Genomic DNA, 27500 nt, shown 5'->3' on the forward strand with positions numbered 1-27500 from the left:
TGAGTGTTTTTTTAACTGAGTCTTTTTTCATTTTTATTCTTTGTATTTTACAGCCCTGATGATGAGACATGTAGTCTCGAAAATTTGGCCAATAAATTTAAAATGCTACGATGGCTGTTTGCTGTTTTATTCCTACTGAATCTGCGGCGTTCTAGATGCCCCGATCTTCCAGTATATATATACTTATATGTGCATGCGTATGTGTGCATATGTAAACAATACTGCAATCGTAGTTAAACCATGATATACTGACCTGCCTGATTGTGCCATGTATCTCTCTCATTGTCTGATTCTAACTGTTTGCATTAATGCCCTCTTAACTTGATCTCTCTCAAATATAGGAAATTTAGCCGCTTATTCATTCATGTTCATGTTCGTCAGAAGTAACTGTCGTGACTACAAAGCTCTTGACCTGAAAATGACTCTCCATTTCCAGATGATGGTGAAGCAAAGATCCGTGGCACTCCTGGTCATCTTCCAGGTGGTGATTGCCTCCGCCGCTCCCTACAGCCAAGATGGAAGTGGATCTGCCAGTGCTGGTGCCTCCGTAGGCAGTGCTGGAAGTACCGATTTTCTGTCCTCTGGAAGTGATAGCTTTGGATCCTCAGGAGGTTCTGGCTTTGGAGTTGGATCTTCTTCTGGAAGCGCTGGATTTGGATCTTCTGGAAGTGGCGGTGGTTTTGGATCTTCTGGAAGTGCTGGATTTGGATCTTCAGGAAGCTCGGGGTTTGAATCTGGTGTCAGCTCCGGTTCTGGATCTTCTGGAGGTACTGACTTTGGATCATCTCCGAGTTTTGGACAAGCCTCGGGTTCCAGTTTTGGATCTGCTGCAAGCCCCAGCTTTGGATCTGCTGGAGGTGCTGGTCTTGGAGCCACATCAGGTGCCGGATTTGGATCTGCTGGAGGTGCTGGTCTTGGAGCCACATCAGGTGCCGGTTTCGGACCTGCTGGAGGTGCTGGTCTTGGAGCCACATCAGGTGCCGGTTTTGGATCTGCTGGAGGTGCTGGTCTTGGAGCCACATCAGGTGCCGGTTTCGGACCTGCTGGATTTGCCGGTGTTGGGTCCGCTGGAGGTCGCCCTACACTTGGATCAGGTGGTTTAGGCTTCAGCAGTGAATCAGAAGAAGTTGGCCTAGGTTACAGCGTAGACAATTCCAGAGAAGATAACTCCCGGGAATATGGGAACAGACCACCACGTTTGTTTTGGTAAAGAGTGTGAATATATCAAGTTATGCCCTATGGAATAAGTGAGTATTTTTGGAACTGAAGGTTAATCATTTTAACCTAGCCGTGTCAAGGACCTGTGCCTTGCAGTCGGTCATTCTATATAAATCTGTTGAATGGTTTTGAAATAAATGGTCTAAGTTATGGAAGAAAATGTTAATCTATTTATCACTGAAACCAAGTTTTCCTTATGTCTGTGAAATACATTTTTTGTTTTCAGTAAAAATGGTTTTACCACTGTTTGTTTCATTAACCATTACTTTAAAGAACTAAAAGTTAATGCAATGCATCCGCGGATTCATGCTGTCTGTAGAGGTATTAGTCTGTGTTGTATAGTCACCATGACCAGAGTCAGAAACATGACCAATGACTCACGAAAACTTGGATAATATAGAATTCTGATTCGTTCCCAGATCAAAGCCTTCTTCTCGAGAGGACTCAGAAGATGGCGAGCCATTACCCTTGCAACATTGCACCTTTTGCAGCAATTTATTTATGCATATGTATGTATACTGATACACACCTAGAAATGTAAAATTAGAGCACAGTTAAATATTCACTGTATTATGATAAAGAACAAAGATTGTTAAGAAAGAAAAATACCGTTGGTCATCTGTAATCTCTGCTACCGAGTCCTTCACAGAAAATATTCTACTACAAAATATACATATGTATATTCAAATCTGTATTTGGATCTGCCCCATTTAGAAACCAATTTAATAAGATGTCTGATTGTACCGAGAAAAACCTGTATGGTGTGATTGTACTTACAGAAAGATTATTATTTAATAAAATGGTAAGAGATGCAATGTGAAGGAGATTTGCATATATGAAATGGAAATAATAAACTAGATTCTTCATATTTAATTTTATAAACAAATATTTTCAACATTCCTGATAAACCAAGCGTGAGAAATGATCAGAATACAAATGAGTAAATGTCAAAAATAGTATTTTCAAGGTTAACACCTGGAAAAAAAAAGAAAAAAAGATAGGACTGGAAAAGCAATTACAGTCGGGGTTAGCGGATTCGAAGGTGAGTGGCGTTTTCTGGGAAATATGTTTTTTTTTTTTTTTTTGAGTAAAGGAGTTCTCTTGTAAAATACAGTAGTTATTAGAAAAAAATTAAAATTACTTAATTACTTAACTTCTAGTTTATCTTAATATCCAGTTCTCTTTGATGCTGAAAAGGCTACAGGATAATCATTAAATGCACAAATAAGGTCTAAATTTAGATAAATATGTGAGACTAATACATTGCAAAATATCCAGATAAGTATTTGTGCTAACCGGTTTCATCGCACGCACAAACATAAATAGCTAATTATCTATCTATCTATCTACCTACCTATTTATCCATCTATCTACCTATCTATCTCATCTATCTATCTATCTATCTATCTATCTATCTATCTATCTATCGATCTATCTATCTATCATCTATCTATCTATCATATCTATCCAGGCTATCTATCTATCTATCTATCTATCTACTATCTATATATATATGTATATATATATATATATATATATAGATATATATATTATATTATATATTATATATATATATATATACACGCTATATATATATATATAGATATATATATATATATATTGATATATATATATTATAAACTGGAAGATATGCATGAGGGAATTCTTTGAAAATTAAAAAAAAAATACATGAGATAAATAGCATGAAAAAGTAAACAGGAGAGAGAGGGAGAGGGACAAGGAGTTACAAGGATTACGATGTCTCAAAGACTTGTTAGCCCATCCGGGGAGACATCGTGTGCTCACTTACCCCTGGGAGCAGGTTTTACTGTTGAGAGAGAGAGAGAGAGAGAGAGAGAGAAGCAGAGGAGACGAGAGAGAGAGAGAGAGTACCAACCCGTTTACTTTTTTTTTTTTTTTTTTTTGCACTTGTCATTTCGTTCTTAACGTGTGTTCGTATTCTGAGAGGAGCGTTCATTTGGGGACGGATTGCATCACGAAAGCGTCCCTTAAGGACAGATAAAAAACGACAATAAATCGAGTCTAAAGATTGAGAAACTGGGGAATTACGTCGGGTCGCGGCGTAAGAGTAGTACTAGCAGGAGGCGGGGCAGAACTTCATCACTATAAAGCAAGGACGTAGGACTCCTGCGCTTCATTCGGAGAGCCGCCAAGTTACTTAGAGTTGATCTTCGCCAGGAGAAAAATAGCAGCATCGTAAGTCTCGTAGAATTTGTATAATGTCAGATTAGCTTTAGTTTACGGTATATTTGCTACAATCCATTTTCTTTATATAAGATCTGTAGTGTTCATTTTCTTTGAAAGTTGGTATTCTATTCACAAAGGGAAAAGATGCTTTGGGGAGTTCTGTGTGGTAGAGAGTGCGTACAAACACACACACATATTTACATAAATTTGAAATTTTAGATATTAAGCCACAAATACCTCTTAGTATCGAATTTCCTCCACCTTGGGTATAAGCCTGACGTCCAAATCTTATATTATTTTAACTTCACGTATCCTCCCTATATCTATGCATATATCCTGCTCATGGTACTACATGACTTAGATATCATTCATTTTGGATATAAGTTATTCCTCAAGGTAAAGGAAATTTGATAATGAGATCCATAAGTGGCTTAAGAATTAAGTATATATAGCTATATATCGCAATTCGATATATGCTGCATATCGGGCCTAAGGGCCAGTAATCATTACCTTTCGACTAAGATGTCTTTCTGTGAGGTGGCATAGTTCTCCTCTTGTTGGGATTTAGGGTATTGCTTCTCTTAATGTTCCTTTTTTTGAGGTTAAAGTCTGCAAATCGTTCTTCGAATTCTCAGATATTCAAGAAAAACATCCAATAGTGTCTCATTCAACAATAACCTTGATAAATTTGTTAGACGAAAGTAAAGTAAATTAATGAAAGAGAGTATGTCTGAACGAAGTTTTCTTCTTAACGGTTCGTTATTTAAAGAACGGAAATTAAATATATACAGACAGTTACTTAATATCAATCTAATTTTCTAAGATGGCTGGATATCATCTCCATCATTACAGTGGAATTTTATGTGTACCTATAAATGCTCCAGCATATTAAAAGTACAGACCGTCTCAGTGAATCGAAAACTAGACTAACACTTTAGTACCAACCAATATTGCCAACCGCAGGGTATTGCCCTACACGTATGGTAATTTGACCAAATATTTTTGACCTTAGGGCAATATTTTTATGTGCATGGTAATTGTAACAATGCCTGTATTGATCAGCATCTTTATTAGTATTATTTCTTATCATCACAACCTCAGAATGTTGTGTAATTTCTTGTCTTCCGTAGGATGCATAAGGTTAGAGGGGTTGGCATTACTGGTACCAACATATTTCAATCCTTTTCATTTTCGAATCGCAGATGGTGAAACAGAGCACCTGGATCATCTTCGGACTTCTCCTCCTCTGCCAAGTCCTGCTGACCTTTGCCCACCATCATTACGGGCAGGGAGGGGGACATCACGACGATCACGCGGACGATGGCTACGAAGGGCATGAACAAGACGAAGGTAACGGCGGTCCTGGGTTTGACAATGGAGATGATCACCATTAGTACTAATAGAACTGAGAAGTCTCCAGACGACTGAACATATCCTTTGGCGCCAACTTTGTCTCTTCGTCTTCTCCTTCTTCTGTTTTTCTTCCAAGTCGAATGAATTTTAAAGCTAATTTTTTATCTTGATCTATTTTCGAATAAAAAGTTAAATAAAAAAACTCACTCCAGATGTGTTTTTCTTAACATTTCCGAGATTCTTGAAGATTCGCATTAAACTTGAATCAGGAAAACGAAGTGCACTTGAATTCCCAACGAAAAACAGATGAGCTTACTTCATTACAACGCGTATTGTCAGCAATAATAATGAAATAATTTTATATATATATACATATATATATATATATATATATATATATATATATATATATATATACCTTCTCTTTCCCACCGTTATCCCTACACTAAGGGGTCGGTTGCCTGATGCACCATTCCTTACAATATCAGGCTTGGTTATTATTTGGTAAAGGGGTTTTACGACTGCATGCCCTTGCTGTCATCTAGCACAGATATTGGCGGTGGGCCTAGCCTTTGACTAAAAAGTCCACCTGCAAGGCAACAGTTTCCACAGTTATTGGTGGTTGGCCTAGCCTTTGACTATAAAGTCCACCTGCAAGGCAGCAGTTTCCACAGTTACTGGCGGTTGGCCTAGCCTTTGACTATAAAGTCCACCTGCAAGGCAGCAGTTTCCACAGTTATTGGCGGTTGGCCTAGCCTTTCACTATAAAGTCCACCTGCAAGGCAGCAGTTTCCACAGTTATTGGCGGTTGGCCTAGCCTTTGACTATAAAGTCCACCTGCAAGACAGCAGTTTCCACAGTTATTGGCGGTTGGCCTAGCCTTTGACTATAAAGTCCACCTGCAAGCAGCAGTTTGCAGTTATTTGCCGATTGGCCTAGCCTTTACTATTAGTCCTGCAAGCACATTTCCACGTTATTGGTGGTTGGCCTAGCCTTTGACTATAAAGTCCACTCAGGTAGCAGTTTCCACAGTTATTGGTGGTTGGCCTAGCCTTTGACTATAAAGTCCACCTGCAAGGCAGCAGTTTCCACAGTTATTGGTGGTTGGCCTAGCCTTTGACTATAAAGTCCACCTGCAAGGCAGCAGTTTCCACAGTTATTGGCGGTTGGCCTAGCCATTTGACCTAAAAGGTAAGATGCAAGGCAGCAGTTTCCACAGTTATTGGCGGTTGGCCTAGCCATTGACTAAAAAAGTAAGACTGCAAGGCAGCAGTTTCCACAGTTATTGGCGGTTGGTCTAGCCTGTGACTATAAAGTCCACCTGCAAGCAGCAGTTTTCCACAGTTATGGCGGTAGGCCTAGCCATTGACTAAAAAGGTAAGACTGCAAGGCAGCAGCTGTCCTTATAGTCGCCTTTAACAACACGCAGGATCTACGGTGGTAGTATTCTTACACCCCTACCACAGGGTGGATATATATATATATATATATATATATATATATATATATATATATATATATATATATATATATGTATGTATAACTGAATCACGAAAGTTTGGAACGTGATAAATCCATAAATAAAGTATAAGCCACGAAGGAACTGCAAGATCTTTCGACTCAACGTCCTTTACTCAGCAGATAAGTTGCTTATACCTTTATATATATATATATATATATATATATATATATATATATAGCAGCATTCAGCAGGGTCCAACAAACACATAAAAAAGAAAAAAGGCCATATTTATTAGCAAGAGACGTTTCGCACATTATCTATGTGCATCTTCAATCTGTAAGAACAACATAAAATACGTTAAAGTTTAAACAAACATAATATTCTATATAAAAAAGATTAAGTAATAAATATGGCCCTTTTTGATGTGTTTGTTGGACCCTGCTGAATGCTGCTTGATATCTTCTCCTGGAATCCTTATATAATATATATATATATATATATATATATATATATATATATATATATATATATATATATGCCAATGTAATAAATAATCTTTTGTTTTTTTGGCGTCTTTCTATTATAAATTTTGTTATTAAACATTAACACCATTATTCAGTAGTAGGATATACAAGTGATAATAGGAATATGATATACACCTATATATACAATGACATTCATAGAAGAAAAGGTCCAGTTTTGGGAAAAAAATAACGTCCCACCCGTAAAAAAAAAAAAAAAAACTCTTGGTACGGGCTTGTATAAACCTCCTTTGTATATGACAGCTTGACAATCACACTTATCTCTTCCCTCGCATGTGATACTAAAACCTTGTTCTCTTACTCCCACCTAACGACACGATGAGAATTTAGATTTCATCTCCGTGCCTGACGTACCAAACTCTGGATTTCCCAGTTACCTTGCTGGTGTACTAACTTTTCCTAGTTCCAAGCGCAAAATACCGGATGTCTCATACGGATTTAGCGGACATGAGTGATGGGGTAGCTTACAGTTTAGTTGGCCAGGCCGCGCAACACCTTTAGCCCGGCCCATAATCACTCCGCCACGGTAACTAGTTCACGGATCCATGAACGAAGAGGTCACAACTGAAGCCACGTTGGGTATCTATTTCGCTAGAAACATTCAATGTGCGGTAAAAAAATCTTATCATATATTTTTAATCTACATCATTATCAAAACATCTGTATGGAAGTCAGCCTTCAGGAGATTATCGTGCATAAAACGATTCTGTAGCACGGAATGTCTGTAAGAGAAAAAAAAGAGATAATGAAGAAAAATAACAATGAAAAATAGAATTGTTATAAACAAATACACATTGTATATATATATATATACATATACATATATATATATATATATAGATATATATATATATATATATATATATATATATATACGCGATCCAGCAGGCTTTCCACTATAGGTGTATCCCTGGAAACCTGGATCGTGTACATCCACTGAGCCGAAACTTATGGCCTCTGATATATAATATATATATATATATATAATATTATATATATAATATATATATATATGCATGTATATATATATATACATATATATATATATGTATCCACACACACACACACATATATATATATATATATATATATATATATATATATATATATATATATATATACACACACTGAGTGGCTGCATACATCGTACAGAAACGAAATATGTTCGTGGCTACTAGAATGAAATGATAGGTCTATTCTATAAGCATGTAGGCGCACAATTGCGCAGACTATGACATTCTGCAATCAGGGTGTAGTAAAACGCTCAAAATGAACAAAGACCCGGAGGTCAAATAAGGGCATTTAACGTCATTTGAGGGCTACCTCTTAATAAGAATTTTACTGGCATTGGGTAAAACTTCAACGACTCACAAGTTGTCATTTCGCGTTGGTTTTCGAAGGTCAAGATTGGCACCTCTCCATGAACTGTGTGGCCAGATGCAAGGTTACAAGCAGAGGATGAAAAAATGACTACCTTTAAAAAAAATTATATTGATTTCATAGCCTGAAACTAATAACGGAAGGTAATTTTTTTTTTTTTCTATTTTTTTTGCACATCAACAAAGGTGTTTTGTGAGGACATTTGCTTCAGGAAATAGTGAAAGTCCTTGGAAAGAATCTTACATTGAAGTGTTTTTAGTTTTTATTTTTTATATCCCATCGAGCTTATTCCTGCACCAGGAAAACTCATAAAATCAAATAATGATTTTGACAGTTAAAAAAGAAAATCTACCTCATTCAAGAAACAGTATATTATAATCAGCTTCGTTTTCCTCTTCTCTGCTGTGTATATTTTCTTTACTTAAATTTCGAAACTGATAAACAACGTGATGGAAAAAGCTCTGTTACTCTAAACACCGCCCCCCCATCCCCCCATTTTAAAGACCTTCACACTGGAAAGTAAGTTTCCTGTGTTTTCCTGTAAAAATGTATAGACCATGAATATCTCAAAGTCCCGTTTTTGTTGGCTCATTTGCTGGAAACTAATATACATTTCCTTTTAATGAGCACCAAGTCATAACCTTTACTGCGCATGGAAGTAATTATTCCGTTTCCGAACAGCATTCCCAGACTATTATGAGTTTTGGAACACTGGCTCAAACTACTATACTCGGTTTTTTTTCCATCTGTCCACCCGTCTGTGGTGTTCGCGTATGGTAACACTAAGTCCCGGGCTTTAGATAGTTACATTCAGCTTACATTCACCAATAATAATAATATCCTATTTCGAATATTAACAGTGTAATTCGCATACGGTAAATTATTAAAACACTTTTCAGTTGCAAATGTACACCCAGATATCCTTTTATTTACCTAAAACGTACTCATAGCGGAACTTTTTAAAGCCCAGGACGCAGTGTTACAATGCGAAAACACCACAGGCGGATGGACAGATGAAAAAAAAAAAAAAAAAAAAAAGTATAGTAATTTGTCCTTAGAAAGGACTTCAATATCCGTCACTTCCATTTCTTTACACAAACTTTCAGTTTACCAGGCAATAGAATAGTTTTATCCATTCTTAATTCCATCCTCTCCGTCTCCGTCTCTTTTTTGTTATTCTATTAATTATTATGCTAACTGTGTCATCGTCCTTCTCCAATACCGTTTCCCCCGGTTTATTACGGAACCAGAATGTGATTTGTCAGCATTTCGCTCATGAAACATCCCAGGAAACAAAAGACATTAGGTCCCGTGCGTGCTTCGGAAGCAGAAAGCCTCAAATTGGCGCCTTCTGGTTTCTTAACTGAATAATGGCGTCGCTATTTCTGCTCGTCATCCGCTTGGGAAGTCATTTCGTCTGGGAGGCTACGTCAAATTCCCCGTGCCAGGTCAGGGAAGAGTTTTTTGTATCATTCTTTTTACCCGGGAGTTATCAGGAATCGCCGAGGACAGGTGTGGGTGACAGGAGCAGCAGCAGCAGCAGCAGTAACGCCCACTGGTATAAAAGGAGAGCTTTCCAGTCAACAGCAACCAGTCGGTGTCTTACAGCAACGAAAGCAGACTCCTCTCTCTTCCCTTTCCAGAAGCTCCAGCCAAGGCAAGTAGCTGGAAGATCTTTTCCACTGTAGTCGCTATTGTTAATAGTGTTTCAAGAGGTGTATCCATACAGGTAAAAATGATAGTACTAATATAAGGTCGAGACGCTATAGGACCTAGTAGGGCTGATAATTACATTCTCGAAACTTGTGGATCAAAGGTACCGTCATTCCGAGTAGTACTTATCAGTGGTCAGTGATGAGAGAATGGAATAGTCCCGTGCTAGACGCCTGCAAATCTAGTCGTGGAGTTGATCACCAGTAGACTATCGATGTTACACACAGAAAATTTATCTGAGCATTACGTTTTGTTATGTACAGATTATCTGAGCATTACGTTTTGTTATTTACAGATTATAAAATTTTTGTAAGTTCAACTCTAGACCTTTGCTTTCCTAAAATACATCGATAAGCATACGTTTCGATATCTAAGTTCAGCTCTAGACCTTTGCTTTCCTAAAATACATCGATAAGCATACGTTTCGATATCTACAGATTATAGGATTTTTGTAAGTTCAACTCTAGACCTTTGCTTTCCTAAAATACATCGATAAGCATACGTTTCGATATCTACAGATTATAGGATTTTTGTAAGTTCAACTCTAGACCTTAGGATTTTTGTAAGTTCAACTCTAGACCTTTGCTTTCCTAAAATATATCGATGAGCATCACGTTTCGTTATCTACAGATTATAAGATTTTTGTAAGTTCAACTCTAGACCTTTGCTTTCCTAAAATACATCGATGCGCATTACGTTTCGTTATTTACAGATTATAAGATTATTGTAAGTTCAACTCTAGACCTATGCTATCCAGAAATATATCAATGCGCATTACGTTTCGTTATTTACAGATTATAAAATTTTTGTCAGTTCAACTCTAGACCTATATGCTTTCCAGATGAAGGTACTCGCCAACCTGAGCATGACTCTTGCCTTCCTCGTCGTCGTCCTCGTCATCGGCATGACCTCTGCCATTCCCTGGGGCACAGGAAACGGTGTTGCTAGGCCCGGATTCAACGTTGGGGGCTTCGGTTACGGAGGCGACAACAGCCGAGAGGTCGGTTACGACAATTCCCGGGAAGATGTAGGTTACGGACGTAGGTGGTGAGCACCCAGATACGGCCGTTGCTTGATCAAGCACGCTTCCAAGACGACCGCTGGAGACACTATCGGATAAACGCAGCTGATTTTCCTATGATTTTGGTTTTATTTGTTTTTTCTTTGTAAAATTTTCTACTACTGTTTGTCTGGAAGTAACCTTCAAGATATCGATGTCTTAACCTACAATAAATTCTAATTTCACGGTTTTATGCTATTTTTATTCAATGTCATCTGCACAGGATAAGCAAGTCTTATTTATTTACATTACTTACAATTTACATCACCTACAATCTCTGAGATTGCAAGTAATGCATATCATGTATATAATATATGGTAAAACTGCCAGCAGAATCAATAGATTCCATAAAAATAGTTGAGAAGGTTAAGCAAACTTTGCTGGAAAATTAGCGCATGCGCAATGGTGGTACTAAAAGAAACTTGTCATTCGAACTTATCACTTATTTATTTTATGGTGGCAAGACATGCAGCTTGTGTAAATAGAATGAACGAACGTTCTGGAGCTGCACACAGACTTAAATTATATATATATATATATATACATATATATATATATATATATATATATATATATATATACACGTATATATATATATATATATATATTATGAATAATATATCACTAGATTTATGGCACTATACAATGAACACAGTAAGCTTAAGTTTTCTGAAAGTTCAAATAGTTTGACGATATGAAACAATTCTTCTCCTCTCTCTCTCTCTGCCTCTCTCACTAATCTGTTCTCCTGTCTCTCTCTGTCTCTCTCTCTCTCTCTATCTCCTCTCTCTCTCTATATATATATATAATATAATATATATATATATGTATAATATATAGTATATTATAATATATATACATATAGAATAAACAAACAACGGCAATTGGAGAAACGAGCACAATCGGCTAGCCTATTCAATTTTCGAGCTGTACTAAAGCGTCAACCCGAGGACCATACACGAGAGACTAGCTTCGCCAAGTGTCCACCGTCCTTGGCACCGAACCTCGATATCCGGACCATCTCTCGATTCCTCGATCATCGTTTTCATTGTGTCGTGTCATGTCGTTTATAGTCTTGCAGAGTTGCGTTCGGTCTTGTGTTTGTCTATCTTGTAGTTACATTGGCGACGTTCTTTGGTTAACGAAACACGAAGGTGAGCTTAGGTTTCGTTTTTAGTCAGGCAATTTGTATGCATTGTGGAATTACACTCTGGTTAGTATGGTGTTCCCGTTAGCCACTTGTTGGATATCTACATTTTACAGACAAATTTGTATATTTTTAATGAAGAATCAAGTGGGAGAAGCAGATCTTACTACTAACGACCGAGAGGCCGATTCGACGACTAAACACTGACGAAGAATTTGGGTGTAGTATACTAATGCAAATGGTGAGTATTTCTGGTTATTGCTTTTGTGACTGCAAGCTAATCCTCCCCCTCCAGGGGCGAGGCCCCTGGCAGGGGGAGGATGTCCCTTCTGACGTACGGTAAAATTTACCGAACGTCAGGAGGGTACGTTTTTTTTATTATTTTTAAGCTTGGTTAATTTTGCTTTTAATTAAAACTCTTGTCACTTAATATTTAGGTACATGTTTTAACTACCTTTTAAACATTAGTTTTTCTATACCCTAGCAAGCAAAAGAGATTGTTCTAAAGTTTAACGTAACATTTATTAACCTTAGCAAGCAAGAAATATTTTCTCGAGTTTGGCATAACTTTTGTAAAAAAAAGAATTAGTTGCTCCAGTTCAAATTTTCTTTGAATTAGGGATGACTTAAACGAAACTGGCTTTTCAACTACTATCTTTGCAGGTCTGTTGAAGGGACTTTCCAGTGAACAAGAAACTTTCGACGATGAAAAAATAGTAACAAAATCATAAGTGTTGCCCACCATCACCTGTGCTGTAGAAGGGGACATAATTATTTTCCCGAGAGCTGCATATGGCTTCCTGAATTTCTGAATCTTGAACGCAACAATTTTGAGAGGCCAGCTTTGGAGCAACAACATAGTACTAGCAGAGCTGCTTAAACACAACACTTTGTGGCTACCTAGCCCTTGGACCAACACCAATATTTACTAGTAGTGCTTCTTAATGCAACACTTTGAGCGGCTGCCTAGCCTTGGACCAACACCATATTACTAGTAGTGCTTCTTAAACGCAACACTGAGTGGCTACCTAGCCTTGGACCAACACCATAGTACTAGCAGTGCTTCTTAAACGCAACACTTTGAGCGGCTGCCTAGCCTTGGACCAACAAGGAGGTTTTCAATGTAAATAAATTCTTGAGTTTTAGACCTTTACTTAATTGCTCTTTATCCCTTTTCTAAGAAAGGTTACTGGTGTTGATAGATTGAGCTTTTAATCATTCATTCGTTACCAGTTGGTCATAAGTTTGTCAACACCGTTATAAATATATGGAAGTTGAGGATATATATTATATATATATATATATATATATATATATATATATATATATATATATATATTACGTTGAAAGGTAGCAATTAAAATAATGGTAAAGTTCAGATATACCTTTAACTTTAGATTCAGGTGAATTATCAAAGGTAAACTAAAAGAATGCACATGGCTTATGGTCGTCAGGATAACTAGAGTGTTGGTGATAATTAGGAATTCAAATAGTTCCTGTAATTTGATTGTCTCGAGGATTGGTATGTGAAAGTTGAATATTGGAGTATGAAGTACAATGTACTTTAATCCTTTCAAAAACTTTGTAAAGAATGAAATTGGATCCAAAGTATAAAGAGCTGATGCATTTAGACACTTTAAAATTTTGCTAAACTGATCCTTTACGGTTTTGAGTTAATCATCATTGGTTTAATTACGTTTTGGCCGAATATGATATGCTCTTTGCCTCCATGAATTTCAAGAGGATTTTACGATCTTAAGATTGTCCTTGATTTATCAAGTTACGTTAACTAAATTTTCATTGGTAACTCAGGAATGTTGTTGAAACTGATTAAGAAAACTGTTTATAGTATTACATGACAGCTACTGTGTGTTGACAGTATTCACGATTTTTTTTTTTTTTTTTTTTTTTTTGTGGGGGTGCCGGTAGGCTGAGATACTGTGGCTTTTGAGCCTGTGTATTGAATAAGGTTTGCTAATCGGATTGATAAAGTACTTTTGAGACTATTAAACAAGGGCTACCCATCGAATTTATAAAGTACTTTAATTAAAATGACTAGTTACTCAAAGGCACTGTTTCAGGAGCCATTACCGAGGTTAATCAAGGCCAGGAAGTTTCTTGGTGTTAACTACAGCAATGAGCAACTGTACTGGAGATTGAAATGGTTAAATATGAGAGTACTAGTCCTTTAAGGTAATTTGGTCATGGGGATCCAAAAGAAAAAATAGCCAGGTAAAACTAGAGATTACTTTCAGTTCTCAGGTTCTTGCAGTCAAGACGTTGTCGTGGAATAATGTGAAGGTGCGTCCACACTGTCGAACAATGTCCGACGGACAAAAATTCTTACCAATTAGCAATTGTCTGCCGGTCTTTGCCTTGTGGGTAGAGTAAAAACACTGGTATACAACCTCATCTGGTACCACTGTTTGTTGCCAGATCCACGTTCATCGTTTCAACGCTTATGACGTCATCCTGCTTCGCCTATGGTATGGTAACAATGTTTGTCCGTCGGACATTGTTCGACCGTGTGCATGCACCTTAAAGGTTGACGATTAAAATACTAGATGTTCAGGGAAGTCACGTAAAGCCGTTGGTCCCGTTGCTGAATAACCAGTGGTTCCATGCAACGTAAAAAACATACAAACAAAATGTACAGATAGCCGTTATTTTCTCTTACTCTAGACTTCATTTTGATAACGTCGTAATTATTAGCTGTTGCAAATGATGTAAGAGAATTTTTAGGTTGCTGGGAAGAGAATTTGCATGTGAATATTATTGGTATCGGCTCTTCAGTGAATTTAATGTGTGGGAGGAAACAATTAAATGACCAGTTAGCTTCTGAGGAAAAAATAATTAGATTATTACAGTGCATGACCATAAAGAAAATAATGAAGACTTGCCTTCGTTGTTTTTAACGTAATTACTAAAAGTACCACGATAGGTTTTTTCATTTTTTTATATTCTGCAATAACGCTGCTTCATATGTAACCAAACTGCTTCATATCATTGTCATAACTGTCATAGCTATGACCTATTTTTAGCCGGGTAGTACTACAGTCTTTGTATCAACACAGTATGCACCGCCTTCTGGAGATAACGGCGGTAAAATGGGACGTATTTTATGACAGCTCATGGCATACTTTGCTTCACATCGCTGGTCACCTTCGTGGAACCATGATGTTGCAGGATTTGTGCTCTCTCTCTCTCTATCTCTCTCTCTCTCTATTGATCTTAACCCTTTGCCCTCAAGTGTTGCGACAGAGATCTTTCCTTCGAGGTGTGGGTGGGTATTCCCTTTTCGAGATCCCCCCCCGGGATACAGAACAAAAGGATTCATCAAACATGAAACATGGTTGGGGGTGAGGGAGGGGGGGCGGGCCGTTGTTGAGACGACAGGATAATAACAAACTATAAATTACGAAGCTTTGACACGACTTCGTCTGAACGAATTCTGGTTAAGGTAAAAACTGAGATATTGTAATTTGATAGTTAGCCAGAACGTTATTTTTTGTCTCGTGCATTTGTCAGTAATAACGATAGTATAATAATAAGAATATCTGAGGTACGACACTGGAAAATAATAATGATAATAGCCATGGACATCAGTATTCTGGTGCCTTGCAATACGTGCAATTACTTCATCAGAAACAACAGTCTTTATCCATAACATAGATGAAGTCCATTACACTCGCTGCATACTTTTACAGTCTTCATATTTCCTGCATTTTTTTTCATTAAGCTTAAGATTAGCTCTTGATATGACCACTGCCAAGAAAATGAAAAAACGCGATTTCGAACTGAACCATCAATTTCCGCTGTTAAATTGGATTTTGGTATTATTCGGCAGATATAGCAATAAATAGCGCTAGTCTTCATCGGTTTATAATTAGGTTATATACAATGCTGTTCAGCCATGCTTGCAGTCCTAGTTACAGATTGCAATGTATTTACACACTTCACCATAAGTATATTTCTGATAGGGAAGAAATGTCTTCATGGTAGATAAGGAAAAAAAAGTTCGTGGAATTGGATTGGTATATAATGTATTCAACGAACACAATTCTTACAAAAAAATGCTGAGCTATTTCATTGAGAGTTAGTGATATTCCGATGAGTCCTTACATTTGTTGTGGTTTTATTGCGAGGTCAAAGAAACTTCCAGTAACAACGAGAAACTATTTAAATCCTGCAATCAGGTAAAGCATAGAGATAGGTAAATTTTCAAGCACAGATAAAGTTTTCATCTAACATAGACATCACACAAGCGCATTTCCAATAGTGCTGCATAACGTAGAGAAGACATCCCAAGCAAGCAAATGAAAAAAAAATAAAGAATAAAACAGCCCGAAGTCATCAACAGTGATTTATCGTCGACGGTACCAGAGACTCTTCAGCATGAATACCAAGAGCCTTTGTAGGCCTATAGGCTGCGATCACCACACGTGAGTCTTCCTCACAGCAACGACGCCTACTTCGTGGGAGTCTCTCCCTCCGTCGTAGCCGAAGACCTCATTGCTGTCGCGACCTCCGACGCCAACGGCAAAGCCAACGCTGTGGACTTGGGGCACAGCGGCGACGCTGTGAACCACCGATGGCACCAGCAGCAGCAGCAGAGACAACTGGAACAGCAACGGATGAGTGAGCGACGGGGACGCCCACGTAAGTAGCAGGGGCTGCAACGCCCACTCCGTAGGGCTTGGCAGCACTCAGATGAACTTGGCAGATGGCGATGAGGCCGAAAATCAACACGGTTTTGCTCTGCTGCGTCATCTGTGGGTCGGAAAGTGGTGTTGTCGTGAGTAAGAATTTGTGCAAACGTTTATCATTATATATATACAATATACCAACATACGTGCGCTTGCATTGGCACATATGGCTGAAAGAACATCTGCAAGCTCTTTAATAATAATGCGACTACGTTTTTTCTCAGTAGTAAGTCCCCTTTTTTGCGTTTTTTATTGTCTTATGGGCTTATGTGATTTGCGCTTGAAGTTGTATTTTTCTTGTTGTATTTTTTCTTTGTAGGCCATGTACTTACAAGAACAAAAGAGATTACTGTCCACGTTGTTTATTTTGTATTATGTTTCTTTGTGGACAAATTTGTACAAATAATTGTATATTTTTTGCCAATAAAATAACTACTAACTAACTATGATATAATCTAACAGAGTTCCATGAAGTTAAAGACAAAACTACACCTTTAGCTTACCAAACTTCTGTCATCCTGATCAGTGGTGAATGTGATCAGGATTGCACAAGTCTGTTAATCGAGATTGGCTAGAAGAAGAAGTTAAGGCAAAAATTTAAGGAATTGTAAGGCACCAGGAGAGGAGGAGTTCATTAGTATTTGTCTTGAAGGTATTATTCAACGAGATATGGGTATAATACCATCTAGTTGGAGGAATGGTGTAGCCATTAGAGTTCCAAAGGCGGGAGATCTGAGAAGGTTGTTATAACGGGAGGGGAATCACTTCCTCACCTGTAGCCTTGAAATTTTTCATGATTGTTGAATAATTCGGAGCCAGTGGTTGACGGTACTCTGAGGGATGAACAGTTTCAGAAACAGGCTGGTTTTAGAAAGGGTCGGGATTGCATTGATCAGATCTTTAATGCATTTAATGCAGCAAGATAATGAAATGAGAACTCCCCGTTAAGTCTCTGATTCGTCAATTTTGAAAAGGCCATTGATAGTACTTCGAGACGGACTATGGGAAAAAACACGAGCCATTGTGGAATACCGGAAAAGTCTGTGAGGGTTATTAAGAACATGCACGCGGGCAAATCTCGCCTCAGTGGCGTGGTTAGTATGGTGTTGACATGCCACCTCGGTGGCCGCGAGTTCTATTCTCAGGCATTCCATTGAGGAGTGAGATATGTGTATTTCTGGTGACAGAAGTTCACTCTCGACGTGGTTCGGAAGTCACGTAAAGCCGTTGATCCCGTTGCTGAATAACCACTGGTGCCATGCAACGTAAAAACACCATACAAACAAATAAACATCTTGTGAATTGATGGTTGACGGGTGTTTGAGTGACCCGTTTGAAGGCGAAGTCTGGTGAAATTCAGGGTGGTATTCTGTCTCCTCTGCTGTTTGTATTGGTCGTAGATTTCGTTATGAGAAGGGTAAAGAGAGAAACGGATGCAGGTATACTCAGGGAAGAAAAGGGGAAACTTCTTGACTAGATTATACTGATGATATAGTTTTGTGCCAGTATACCCTAGGGAGAAAATGAGAAAATGGGAAACTTCTTGACTTAGATTATGCTGAAGATATCACGAACATGAATATTGAAAATGCACGGGATTGTCTCAAATTGAAGGCATGGTTGTAAAGTAAGTGGATAACCTTACATACTGAGGTACTTAGTTAGTTAAGGATTAATTTGAGCATAGAATTAATGGCAAGATTAAAAAAGGCTCACCAGGCAATGGGGATGCTTAAAAATATTTGGAATAATAGAAATTTTTCTGTGCACACAAAAATCAGAATTTATAAGGTAATGGTAAGGAGTATTCTAATTTATGGGCACGAGTCATGGTACAGCGCAATGACTTCGGATAATAAGTTTGAAAATAAGGCACTCAGAGGAATATTAGGAATTAATTGGAAGGATAGGATATCCTCAAATAACAAAATGAGAGAAAGTAATGGGGATGCAGCCAGTCGATGATTATGTTAGTTTCTGACGCTGGAAGTGGCTAGAAGTGTATAGAAGACAGGTAATAGTACGAGATACACCGGAGTGGGTTGCCCTAGGTAGAAGAGGTAGAGGTATACCATAAAAGACTTGGTTGAGGAAAATGAGGCGGGGAGCAGGGGATGAGGTTTGGAGAGATCTGGAGGAGTTAGCCCAAGACAGAATGTGGTCGCGTGAGGGTATCGAAGCCCTATGCATCTCGGTGGGTGCCACAGGGAATGATGGATTGACATAGATATGTAAGTATGCACTCTCTTACTGAATGTTAATTTAGAAGTACACGTACCCATTTCTCAAAGTGTATCTTCGCCAAGAAGTACTAGAGAGGAGCAAATTTACAAGTGTCCTGTGAGACTTACCTTGTTAGTTATTCGGAAAAGGTTATGCTTGAATCTCGGTCTGTGGTCGAATGTGGTGGTTGAATCCTCAAAATCACGTTTATATATACTACCTCCTTCCCGACCTCTCCTCATTCGCGTGGGCAATATCTCTTCTTCCTCGCCTCCTCCCGCCTGGACGATTAGGAACAGGATCCTTTTGCCTAGGAGGGAAGGATCTCTTGCGCAATTACCAACACCCCCCCTCCATGTAAAAAAAAAAAAATTACAGAAGAAGTATGTTCAAAAATAAGAGTTACGTTTCGTCATGTCGGCCTCGTACGTGAAGAGAACAAAGGAAACGCTGAGCATCGTACGGGATTGGAAAATTGTCGAACTTCGGGCGTTACAGGATTTTCAAAAGTTAGTGAAATTCTTTTGGAAAGTTAATTTATCTTTTATTATTGTGAGGAAATTTAATTTAGAGCCTCTTCGTCGTTTAAAGCAATCGATTTTTAAAATGTTTTGAATTGTCAGAAATTAATCGTAATTTTTCTAATGTTTTCACGATTATAAAAGTATTTTCTTTTTTAAATTTCACAAGAGCTAAAACGTATTTGTTCTTTTATAATTTAACAAAAGTTTAAAAGTATTTGTATTTTCATAACTTCGCGAAAGCTAAAATGGAGTCGCGCTTTCATATTTACACAAAAGTTAAAAAGTTTCAGTAATTTTATAATTCATCGGATTTTATGAAGTGGTATTTTTATCATTTTGCAAAATTAAAAAATTAGTAGCTCTATTATATTGCAAAATTCAAAAAGAAGTATTTGTTATGATTTTGCAAAATTAACAAAAGTAGTATCTTTATCATTTTTCAGTTTAAAAAGAAGTATTTTTACCATTTTGCAAAATTTAAAGTTTTATTTACATAATTTTGCAAAATTCAAAAAATATTTTTATAATTTTTGCAAAATTCAAAAAGTAGTATGTTTATCATTTTGCAAAATTTAAAGAGTAGATTTAATAATTTTACAAAAGTTAAAAAGTATCCGTATTTTTATGATTTTGCAAAATTTTAAAAATTATATTCTTTATATTTTCCCAAAAGTTAAATAATCTCTTAAAAGTTAAACGTATTCGTATTTTTATAATTTCACAAAATCTAAGAAATTAGTATTGTTTTTTAAATTTCGCTTTAGTAAAAAAATAATTGTATTTTTTGGCAGCCTGAATTTTTGAACTAATCTTTATTTACTGACTTTTCTTAAAGTTGTTACATTTTTTTAATCATTTATCGAAGGATATCTTTATTACCAAATCAAGCCTCTCAGTATTTTTTCTTCTTCTAAACTGAATATTATCGCTTTTTGAATAACCATGAATTCGGGGACTATTTACAGAATTAGAACCCGTTGCCAGGCAAAAAATAAAAAAATAAATAAAAAACTTCCCAAAATATGCTTAAATTTTGTACGGAAACTTTTATGTAATGTAAGAAAACCTTTCGCTGGATTTGAGTTGTAACTAAGTCTACGAATATCATATCACTTATAAGTTATTTCTTTAATCGTAATGCTCTTTGGTATATGAACGAATAGGGTTCGTGAAGGTAATCAGAAACAATTCGTCAAAATCTTTAAAATAAAGGCAATTGTTGGAGCAAAGAACGAATTTGAAAATATGTCAAAGTTTTGATAATATTCATCAGATTTCTTGAAACGTTTGTCTTTATCTAAAGTGTAGAGGCCGTTGGGATAGGTAACATAAAGTCCTTATCGCGCAGAAAGCCGTGAAACTAAAAACTCGATAATTGATTTCATGATTAACACTCTCAATCAAATATACTTTCATTCGTAAATGAGATTAAAGACCGCTCGTAATACGAAGGCTATTCACGTAAATGGAGCCTAATAAATAGTAAATTTCCATCTCCTGGAAAGTCTTCGTATTCATTTTGAAAATCCACACGGCTGTAAAAACACAACAAGTGACAGGATGCCCTTGGTTTTGGGGTGGGGGCGGGAAGCCCTGGAGGGAATTTGGTACAAGATGCATTAGTAGACATCAAAGATGCCCGCCCGAGAGTCAGTGGACTGAACGAATGAGTGGCAGCTCAAAAAGGACACTAATATCCGCGGCTGTGAAAAACAAGGATGTTCCAGAGCATTTGTAATTCTTGGTGCCACGTACAGGAGTAGCGCCGTCAGTGCACCTCATGCGGTCCCCTGTAGGCATTACTTTAGGTTCCTTGCAGCGTGCCATCGGCCCCCTAGCTGCACACCCTTTCGTTCCTTTTACTGTACCTCCTTTCATATTCTCTTCCTACCTTCTTACTTTCCACCCTCTCCTAACAATGGACTCCTATTGCAACTGAGAGGTTTTCTCCAGTTACGCCTTCCAAACCTTTCTCCTCGCAATTTCCGTTTCAGCGCTGAATGACCTTATAGGTCCCAGTGTTTGGCCTTTGGCCTAGATTCTATATTCAATTCAATCCAGTCACAATTCATGTCCTAATTCTTCCATCAGTTCTCGGCCTCAAGAATTTTGCAAATGGTGTCGTGTTGACGTCGTTACACCCTTTCGTGATAGCTTTGTTAAAGATCTACTTTTTCAATATTTTTTTCTCCTTTATGTTTCTTCGTGCTTATATTGGCGGCTATGTGAAGTTCCAAGAGTGTTTTTGTATTTTATGATTTCTCTTGTATAGGTGTTTTATCCTTTTTCTACAATTTGGATTTATTTCCTAGCATATGCATTTTAAAACCGACGTGTCGTCATCCAGTTATTTTTAGTGCAGTGATACTTAACTATACTCGTTTTTTTTCCATCTGTCCACCCGCCTGTGGTGTTTGCGTATGGTAACACTGCGTCCGGGCTTTAGATAGTTACATTCAGCTTACATATTCAACAATTATAATATCCTATTTCGAATATTAACGGTGCAATTCGCATACAGTAAATTATTGAAACTCTTCTAAGTTGCAAATGTACACCCAGATTTCCTTTTGTTTACCTAAACTTACACATAGCGTAACTATCTAAAGCCCGGGACGCAGTGTTACCATACGCAAACACCACTGGCGGGTGGACAGATGGAAAAAAACAGAGTATAGTTAATGAGTAGCATATTTAAATGTTAAAATAAAGTACCTGGAAATATATATCATTTCCGGTGTACATGTCTTGTCAAAATTACGAATCTTTGTAATTTTGCAATCGCATCTTGCTTATATGAGAGATATATTGCCACTATACATTTTTTGTGTGATATTCTATAACAGTTGTACGCTAAGTTATGTTGCATGGGACCAGAGGTTATTCAGCAACGGGACCAACGGCTTTACGTGACTTCCGAACCACGTCGAGAGTGAACTTTTATCACCAGAAATACACATCTCTAACCCCTCAATGGAATGCCCGAGAATCGAACTCGCAGCCACCGAGGTGGCAGGCCAAGACCATGCCGATCACGCCACTGAGGTCAAGGTTTTTTTTTTTTTTTTTTTTTTTTTTTTTTTACAGTAGGATAGGTGGAATATATCAAATGCACTGGCATCGTAAGTATGAACTGTGCATTATTCATCACTACGTATTTTTTTTAATAGGAAAAACAAAGGAAATGAGATCCTTGTTGCAGTAACAATAGCTTTTTTTATTTAAAAATTGCTTGCAGCAGCAATAGCTCCTCAGAAGGAACTTGCCACATGCGGATACAAAATTAAGAAAAATAAAGGAAATTATTATTTTTTAGCTATTTCCCCATATACTATTTTAAGAATTCCCATTTTCTCAGAATACTCCAAAGAGGTAAAAAAGAAAATGTGAAATATTTGAATCCTTGGCTTTTTCAGGAGAAATACCTGAAAACTTACAAAACATAAAAATGGTAGGGATTCTTTGCATGCTTAATAGGCTAACATAAAGCATACATTAATATGATCACCCAAATAAAAAAGGAGTTAGTCTAAAAGCAAGGAAACCTCCGGCATGTCCAGAGAAGCAGAAACAGTCGCCAGGAATCAGCTGTCTTCTGAGGCAAAGGCGCTAAATATGACGATTACCAGACGTGGCCTTTCTTGTAAGTAACAACACCAACTTCGCGGGAAACGTCCTCGTGTCCATTGCCGTGGCCGAAATTTTCCCTGCTGTCCGAATCTCCAACACCGCCTACTTGATGAGTGACCCCGAAGACGCTGTGCACCAACGGCACAGCTGCAGCAGAGGCGACGGGCACAGAAGCGTGGGAGACAGCTGGAACTGAAAGGACAGCTTGCGGTGCAGCCACGGAGACAGCGGCATGGGAGACTGGGACAGCGGAATGGGCTACTGGAACTGCAAATGCCGAGTGGGAGACTGGAACAGAGACGGCTGAATGGAGAGAAGGAACAGCGACTGCTGCCGATGACGACGATAAAGCTGGGACTCCGACAGTGTGAAGAGCGTGGCTCGAGTGCCCTCTTGGTGGTCCGTAGGGCATGGCCGAGATCACACATGCCTGGCAGAGGGCCATGACGAGGCCGAGAGCCAATGGGATATTTCTCCAATCCACCATCTGTAAATGTATGAATTTATTTAATCAGGGACACCACACAAAAGAAAAAAAAAATGGAATCAGTCATTTTGATAACACTTTACAGAATAATGTGGCTATAAGTATGGCTCTTGATACTGATGTATAAACATAAAATGTAAACAGGCATGCTTGGAATCGCACGTATTGGATAACAGTTATGTCATGGACAATACACCAACTATAATACACATGTTTTCGTATGTTTTTACGTAAATCTCTGTGCTATATCTCAAAAAGTTTTTAGAAATGATATAGGTGTAATTAGGCTCCATACAAGCAAAATTCACGCCTTCATAGATTTCAATAATAATAATACTAATAATAATAATGTTCTAAGGGGTCCACAATAATAGAAATATTATAAAAGTTCGTGTATAATTTATAAACACTATAAAAGCTTTCCAACCCCTCCCTGGCTATTATGAAGTTTTATTATAAATTATACAAGAATTTTTAACATTTCTATCTCGTGATAGAGAGTTTTTCCCAAATAATAATAATAATAATAATACCTTGACGACTTCTGGGAAGGTATCGGGTCACTGGAACGCCTGGTCACGAATGAGGATTCTGGAGTAGGATGCTCTCCTTTTATACAAGGTAGACCTTGGCCTCGCCCATGCCCGGGGTACGTCGTCCTCGGCATTCCTTTCGCGGGGCAGCTTAAAGCAGCAGGATCCTCATCCTTGGAAGGGGAAAATCGCTGACGTAAACTGCACTCCAAGAAAAGATAATCTGTCAGTGCTGAGTTGGGTTAAGATTTATGCGCGACTGAGATCGTAGCGTCAATCACGAAAAAAATGGTAATGTGTAAGATTTCGGTTTTCCGTTGAAGATGAAGGACTTTCGCTATAGACGATGGTCGTGCGTGTGTACTAATCTCATTCCAATCGGTTATTCGAACAGCAAGAAACGCCAAACAAAGCTATCAGAGATTGACGCGGCCTTGCTATTATTACAGGGCTATGTTTAGATTCGTGTATATGTTGTGGGTCGAAGGGAATAATAAGCTTCCTCCACGATAGTGTCAGGACGTCAAATCTTCTTCTGTTACTTTTGTTAGGATAAAGAATGTACGTTTTTGCTCACTTGAACAAAACAAAAATTAGACTACGAGAAAGAATATTGAAAATAGGATTCCAAAGATAGCTGGAAAATTGGCTTACAAGCCAATAGCCGCTAATAGGGACACTCTAATCTATCGGGAATGAATACTAATTATAATAATATGGACAGATCGTAATCACATTATTCCATATTTTGGATTTTTCATTACATAAATGACAACAATTCCGTCCTAATCATTTTAGTTTAGCATAATTGTACTCGCGTTACTACATAACGGTGAAGCTTCTGACTCGTGATTATACAATGTAAGTTATTTCACTTGTGGATTTATTACTCGGGTGTTTTATTGATTGATTGATTGATTTATTTATTTTTGTATTTTGAGGTGACTTGTATTGCTAAGCATTATGGTGTTAACATTCAATATATAACGCATACTAAATGACCTTTTATTTTTAGTATACTCACCAAATAAAACTTTTTTCATAGTGATACGGCATTTCAAGAACTGATACAATTTGCAACGGGGTGATGGTGAATATCTGGAGTGTCTGTGACCATTTTTTTTTTATGTAATGATGTTCTCCCAGTATTCACGGTTTTATCTCGAGCTTGTACTCGTTTCTACGTTCCTCCTCAGCCAGCTAGTGTATTGGAGGAGGAGATGGATAGATTTCATGCCCAATGTTCTTGCTGGATTACTGGATATGTCCTTGAGTGACCGACGGTTTGTTGACAAGGCCAGGGAAGGCAAAGTTTGATGAGGAAAAGCCCCCTTGCGACGAATACTTGATCTATCACTTGTCGCTTTTTGTGGCTGGCTGCCTTCGAGGTATTGTCGTTCAACTTTTCATTTTTTTTTATTTTGTATATATACTATATATATATATATATATATATATATATATATATATATATATATATATATATATATATATATATATATATATATAACTGAATCACGAAAGTTTGGAACGTGATAAATCCATAGATAAAGGTATAAGCCACGAAGTTAAAATAAACAACGGAATGTTTCCTGCAAGATCTTTCGACTCAACGTCCTTTACTTAGCAAACTCTTGCAGAAACTCCGTTGTTTATCTTTCCTTCGTGGCTTATACCCTTACATATATATATATATATATATACTATATATATATATATATATATATATATATATATATATATATATATGTGTGTGTGTGTGTGTGTGTGTGTGTGTGTGTGTGTGTGTGTGTGTGTGTGTGTGAGTGAGCCAATCGTTTTGATCTTAACGGCTGTCTGTCGATCGTATGGTGCTCATAACTATTGACGGTGATTCGTGGATGGTGAACGACTTTCGAGAACACACAGTATCAGGGGACTCGATGAACTGCTGTTAATCTAAATTTAAGGAATTAACAGACTAGCTTGTCTGTATGTCTGTTATAATTCGTAAAAGCTCTATTGCCAGCAATATCAAAGCCCGCTGTCTTACTCTTGTGGCCTGCTTAACTACTTCTATATATATGTATATGTAGATATATATATATATATATATATATATATATATATATTATATATATATATATATATTAGTTTTAGCCTTCTTCCCAGTCCGTGACGTGATTTCCTGGCAATGTTCAGCAATAGCGCTGTTGTGAGCGAAGTTCTACCTCTCCCCGAAATACAGTAAATTACAGAGTTTGTATTTTATAGAATTTACTCCTATATCTCTCTTGTTACTGTCACTAGCAGTTCTGTGGCTATTATTCTTAGTGAATTTTTATCAAGTTTTTCTTGTGGGTTATGATATCTAAAATGATTGATAGAGGCTAGGTTTTTAATAAGAAAAATACAGTTGCTCATATACATAATTGTGGCTTTTTTACTTATATATAAATATGCATATATATATATATATATATATATATATATATATATATATATATATATATATATATATATATACATTTGTATATATGAGAATAAGAGCTGAAATTTCAGAAATAACCGGTTTCCAGCTCCGAGTATTCTTCTAACTTTTTTTTCTTTTTTCTTTTTCTTTTTTGCCCCAAATTCTTTTTCATTAACAGTTTGTTTTCAAATCATGTGTAAAATGAGTAGAATTGACAGTCATGGCAACTTGGCTTCCATTTCAAACGCCTTATTACCCTCAAATTGAAGGAGGTAGTACTAAAAAAAAAAAAAAAATAAAAAAAATGCAGGAGTTCGAAGTCGTCATTTTAACAAAAAGTCAAGTAATTGTGAACTGACACAAAAGTATAAAGTCTACAGCAACGGTTTGATTCCACGATTCCACAGTTTTGAGCAGGACAGCAATTCAAGTGAGATGTTGATTTGGAGGAAATTGTCCTTGCAAACTAAACCGCAACAGAATCTTCGTGAAAAGTTTCTCCTGCGGACCAATTTACAACTGGGTAGGAGTAGCCGTTTGGGAGGAGCTAGACTCACAGACTCACAGACACTCACATATTTCGTTCTAGGAGCAGTTTACCTTGCACAGCTCCTTTTGCAAAGCCAAAGTCACCAATATCTACTTTGCACGCCAGGAATATGAAAAGCGACAATTTCAATTCACCTTCATGTGATTCAGTGTGACCACTTTTTGCCTGTCTTTCTGAGATGCTCCCGAAATGCCTTTATGTTGTTCATGCACAGGAATCCCTGCTCCCGTCTCCGCTGGTGTCCCACAGGGAGCAGTTCTCCTCCCTACCTGTTTTACTCTTCTTCGTTGACGAATTATTTTCCTTTTTTAA

General features: G+C 37.4%; 2 protein-coding genes and 2 long non-coding RNA genes across 5 annotated transcripts in view; 3 read left to right on the plus strand and 1 right to left on the minus strand.

Moving 5' to 3' along the window:
* LOC135214939 (uncharacterized) overlaps nt 1–1461 on the plus strand; it is a 3371-nt gene extending 1910 nt beyond the window's left edge. Inside the window, exons 2-3 of one of the 2 annotated variants that reach the window (XM_064249431.1) lie at nt 437–905; nt 978–1461. In XM_064249431.1, coding sequence (XP_064105501.1) covers nt 437–905; nt 978–1210 — 702 coding nt within the window. In that variant the 3' untranslated portion in view covers nt 1211–1461. Of the gene's footprint in view, nt 1–436 lie in introns of both variants that reach the window. The other variant, XM_064249430.1, reaches the window with a different exon arrangement.
* A 1715-nt stretch (nt 1462–3176) lies between these two features.
* Nucleotides 3177–4990, plus strand: LOC135214615 (uncharacterized). The gene is made up of 2 exons (XR_010314439.1): nt 3177–3435; nt 4629–4990. It is a non-coding gene; the product is annotated as an uncharacterized LOC135214615 (long non-coding RNA).
* A 4502-nt stretch (nt 4991–9492) lies between these two features.
* On the plus strand, nt 9493–11127 carry LOC135214616 (uncharacterized). Its single transcript, XR_010314440.1, has 2 exons — nt 9493–9820; nt 10718–11127. It is a non-coding gene; the product is annotated as an uncharacterized LOC135214616 (long non-coding RNA).
* Nucleotides 11128–16245: 5118 nt separating this feature from the next.
* Nucleotides 16246–19288, minus strand: LOC135214940 (uncharacterized). The gene is made up of 2 exons (XM_064249432.1): nt 19141–19288; nt 16246–16853 (listed from the first exon to the last, which is right to left on the minus strand). Exons 1-2 carry the CDS (start codon nt 19252–19254, stop codon nt 16593–16595), a joined length of 375 nt encoding a protein of 124 aa, XP_064105502.1. The 5' UTR covers nt 19255–19288; the 3' UTR covers nt 16246–16592.
* Nucleotides 19289–27500: the final 8212 nt, after the last annotated feature.

Source organism: Macrobrachium nipponense, chromosome 46 (genome assembly GCF_015104395.2).
Source record: "Macrobrachium nipponense isolate FS-2020 chromosome 46, ASM1510439v2, whole genome shotgun sequence".
In the NCBI taxonomy this organism is placed as follows: Eukaryota; Metazoa; Arthropoda; class Malacostraca; order Decapoda; family Palaemonidae; genus Macrobrachium; species Macrobrachium nipponense.

Coding starts and splice junctions, on each gene's coding strand:
- LOC135214940 (XM_064249432.1), bottom strand. CDS start 19,254: ATGAGGAGAGGTCGGGAAGGAGGTAGTATATATAAACGTGATTTTGAG. Junction 16,854..19,140: donor TTTTCCGAATAACTAACAAG/GTAAGTCTCACA, acceptor TCCGACCCACAG/ATGACGCAGCAGAGCAAAAC.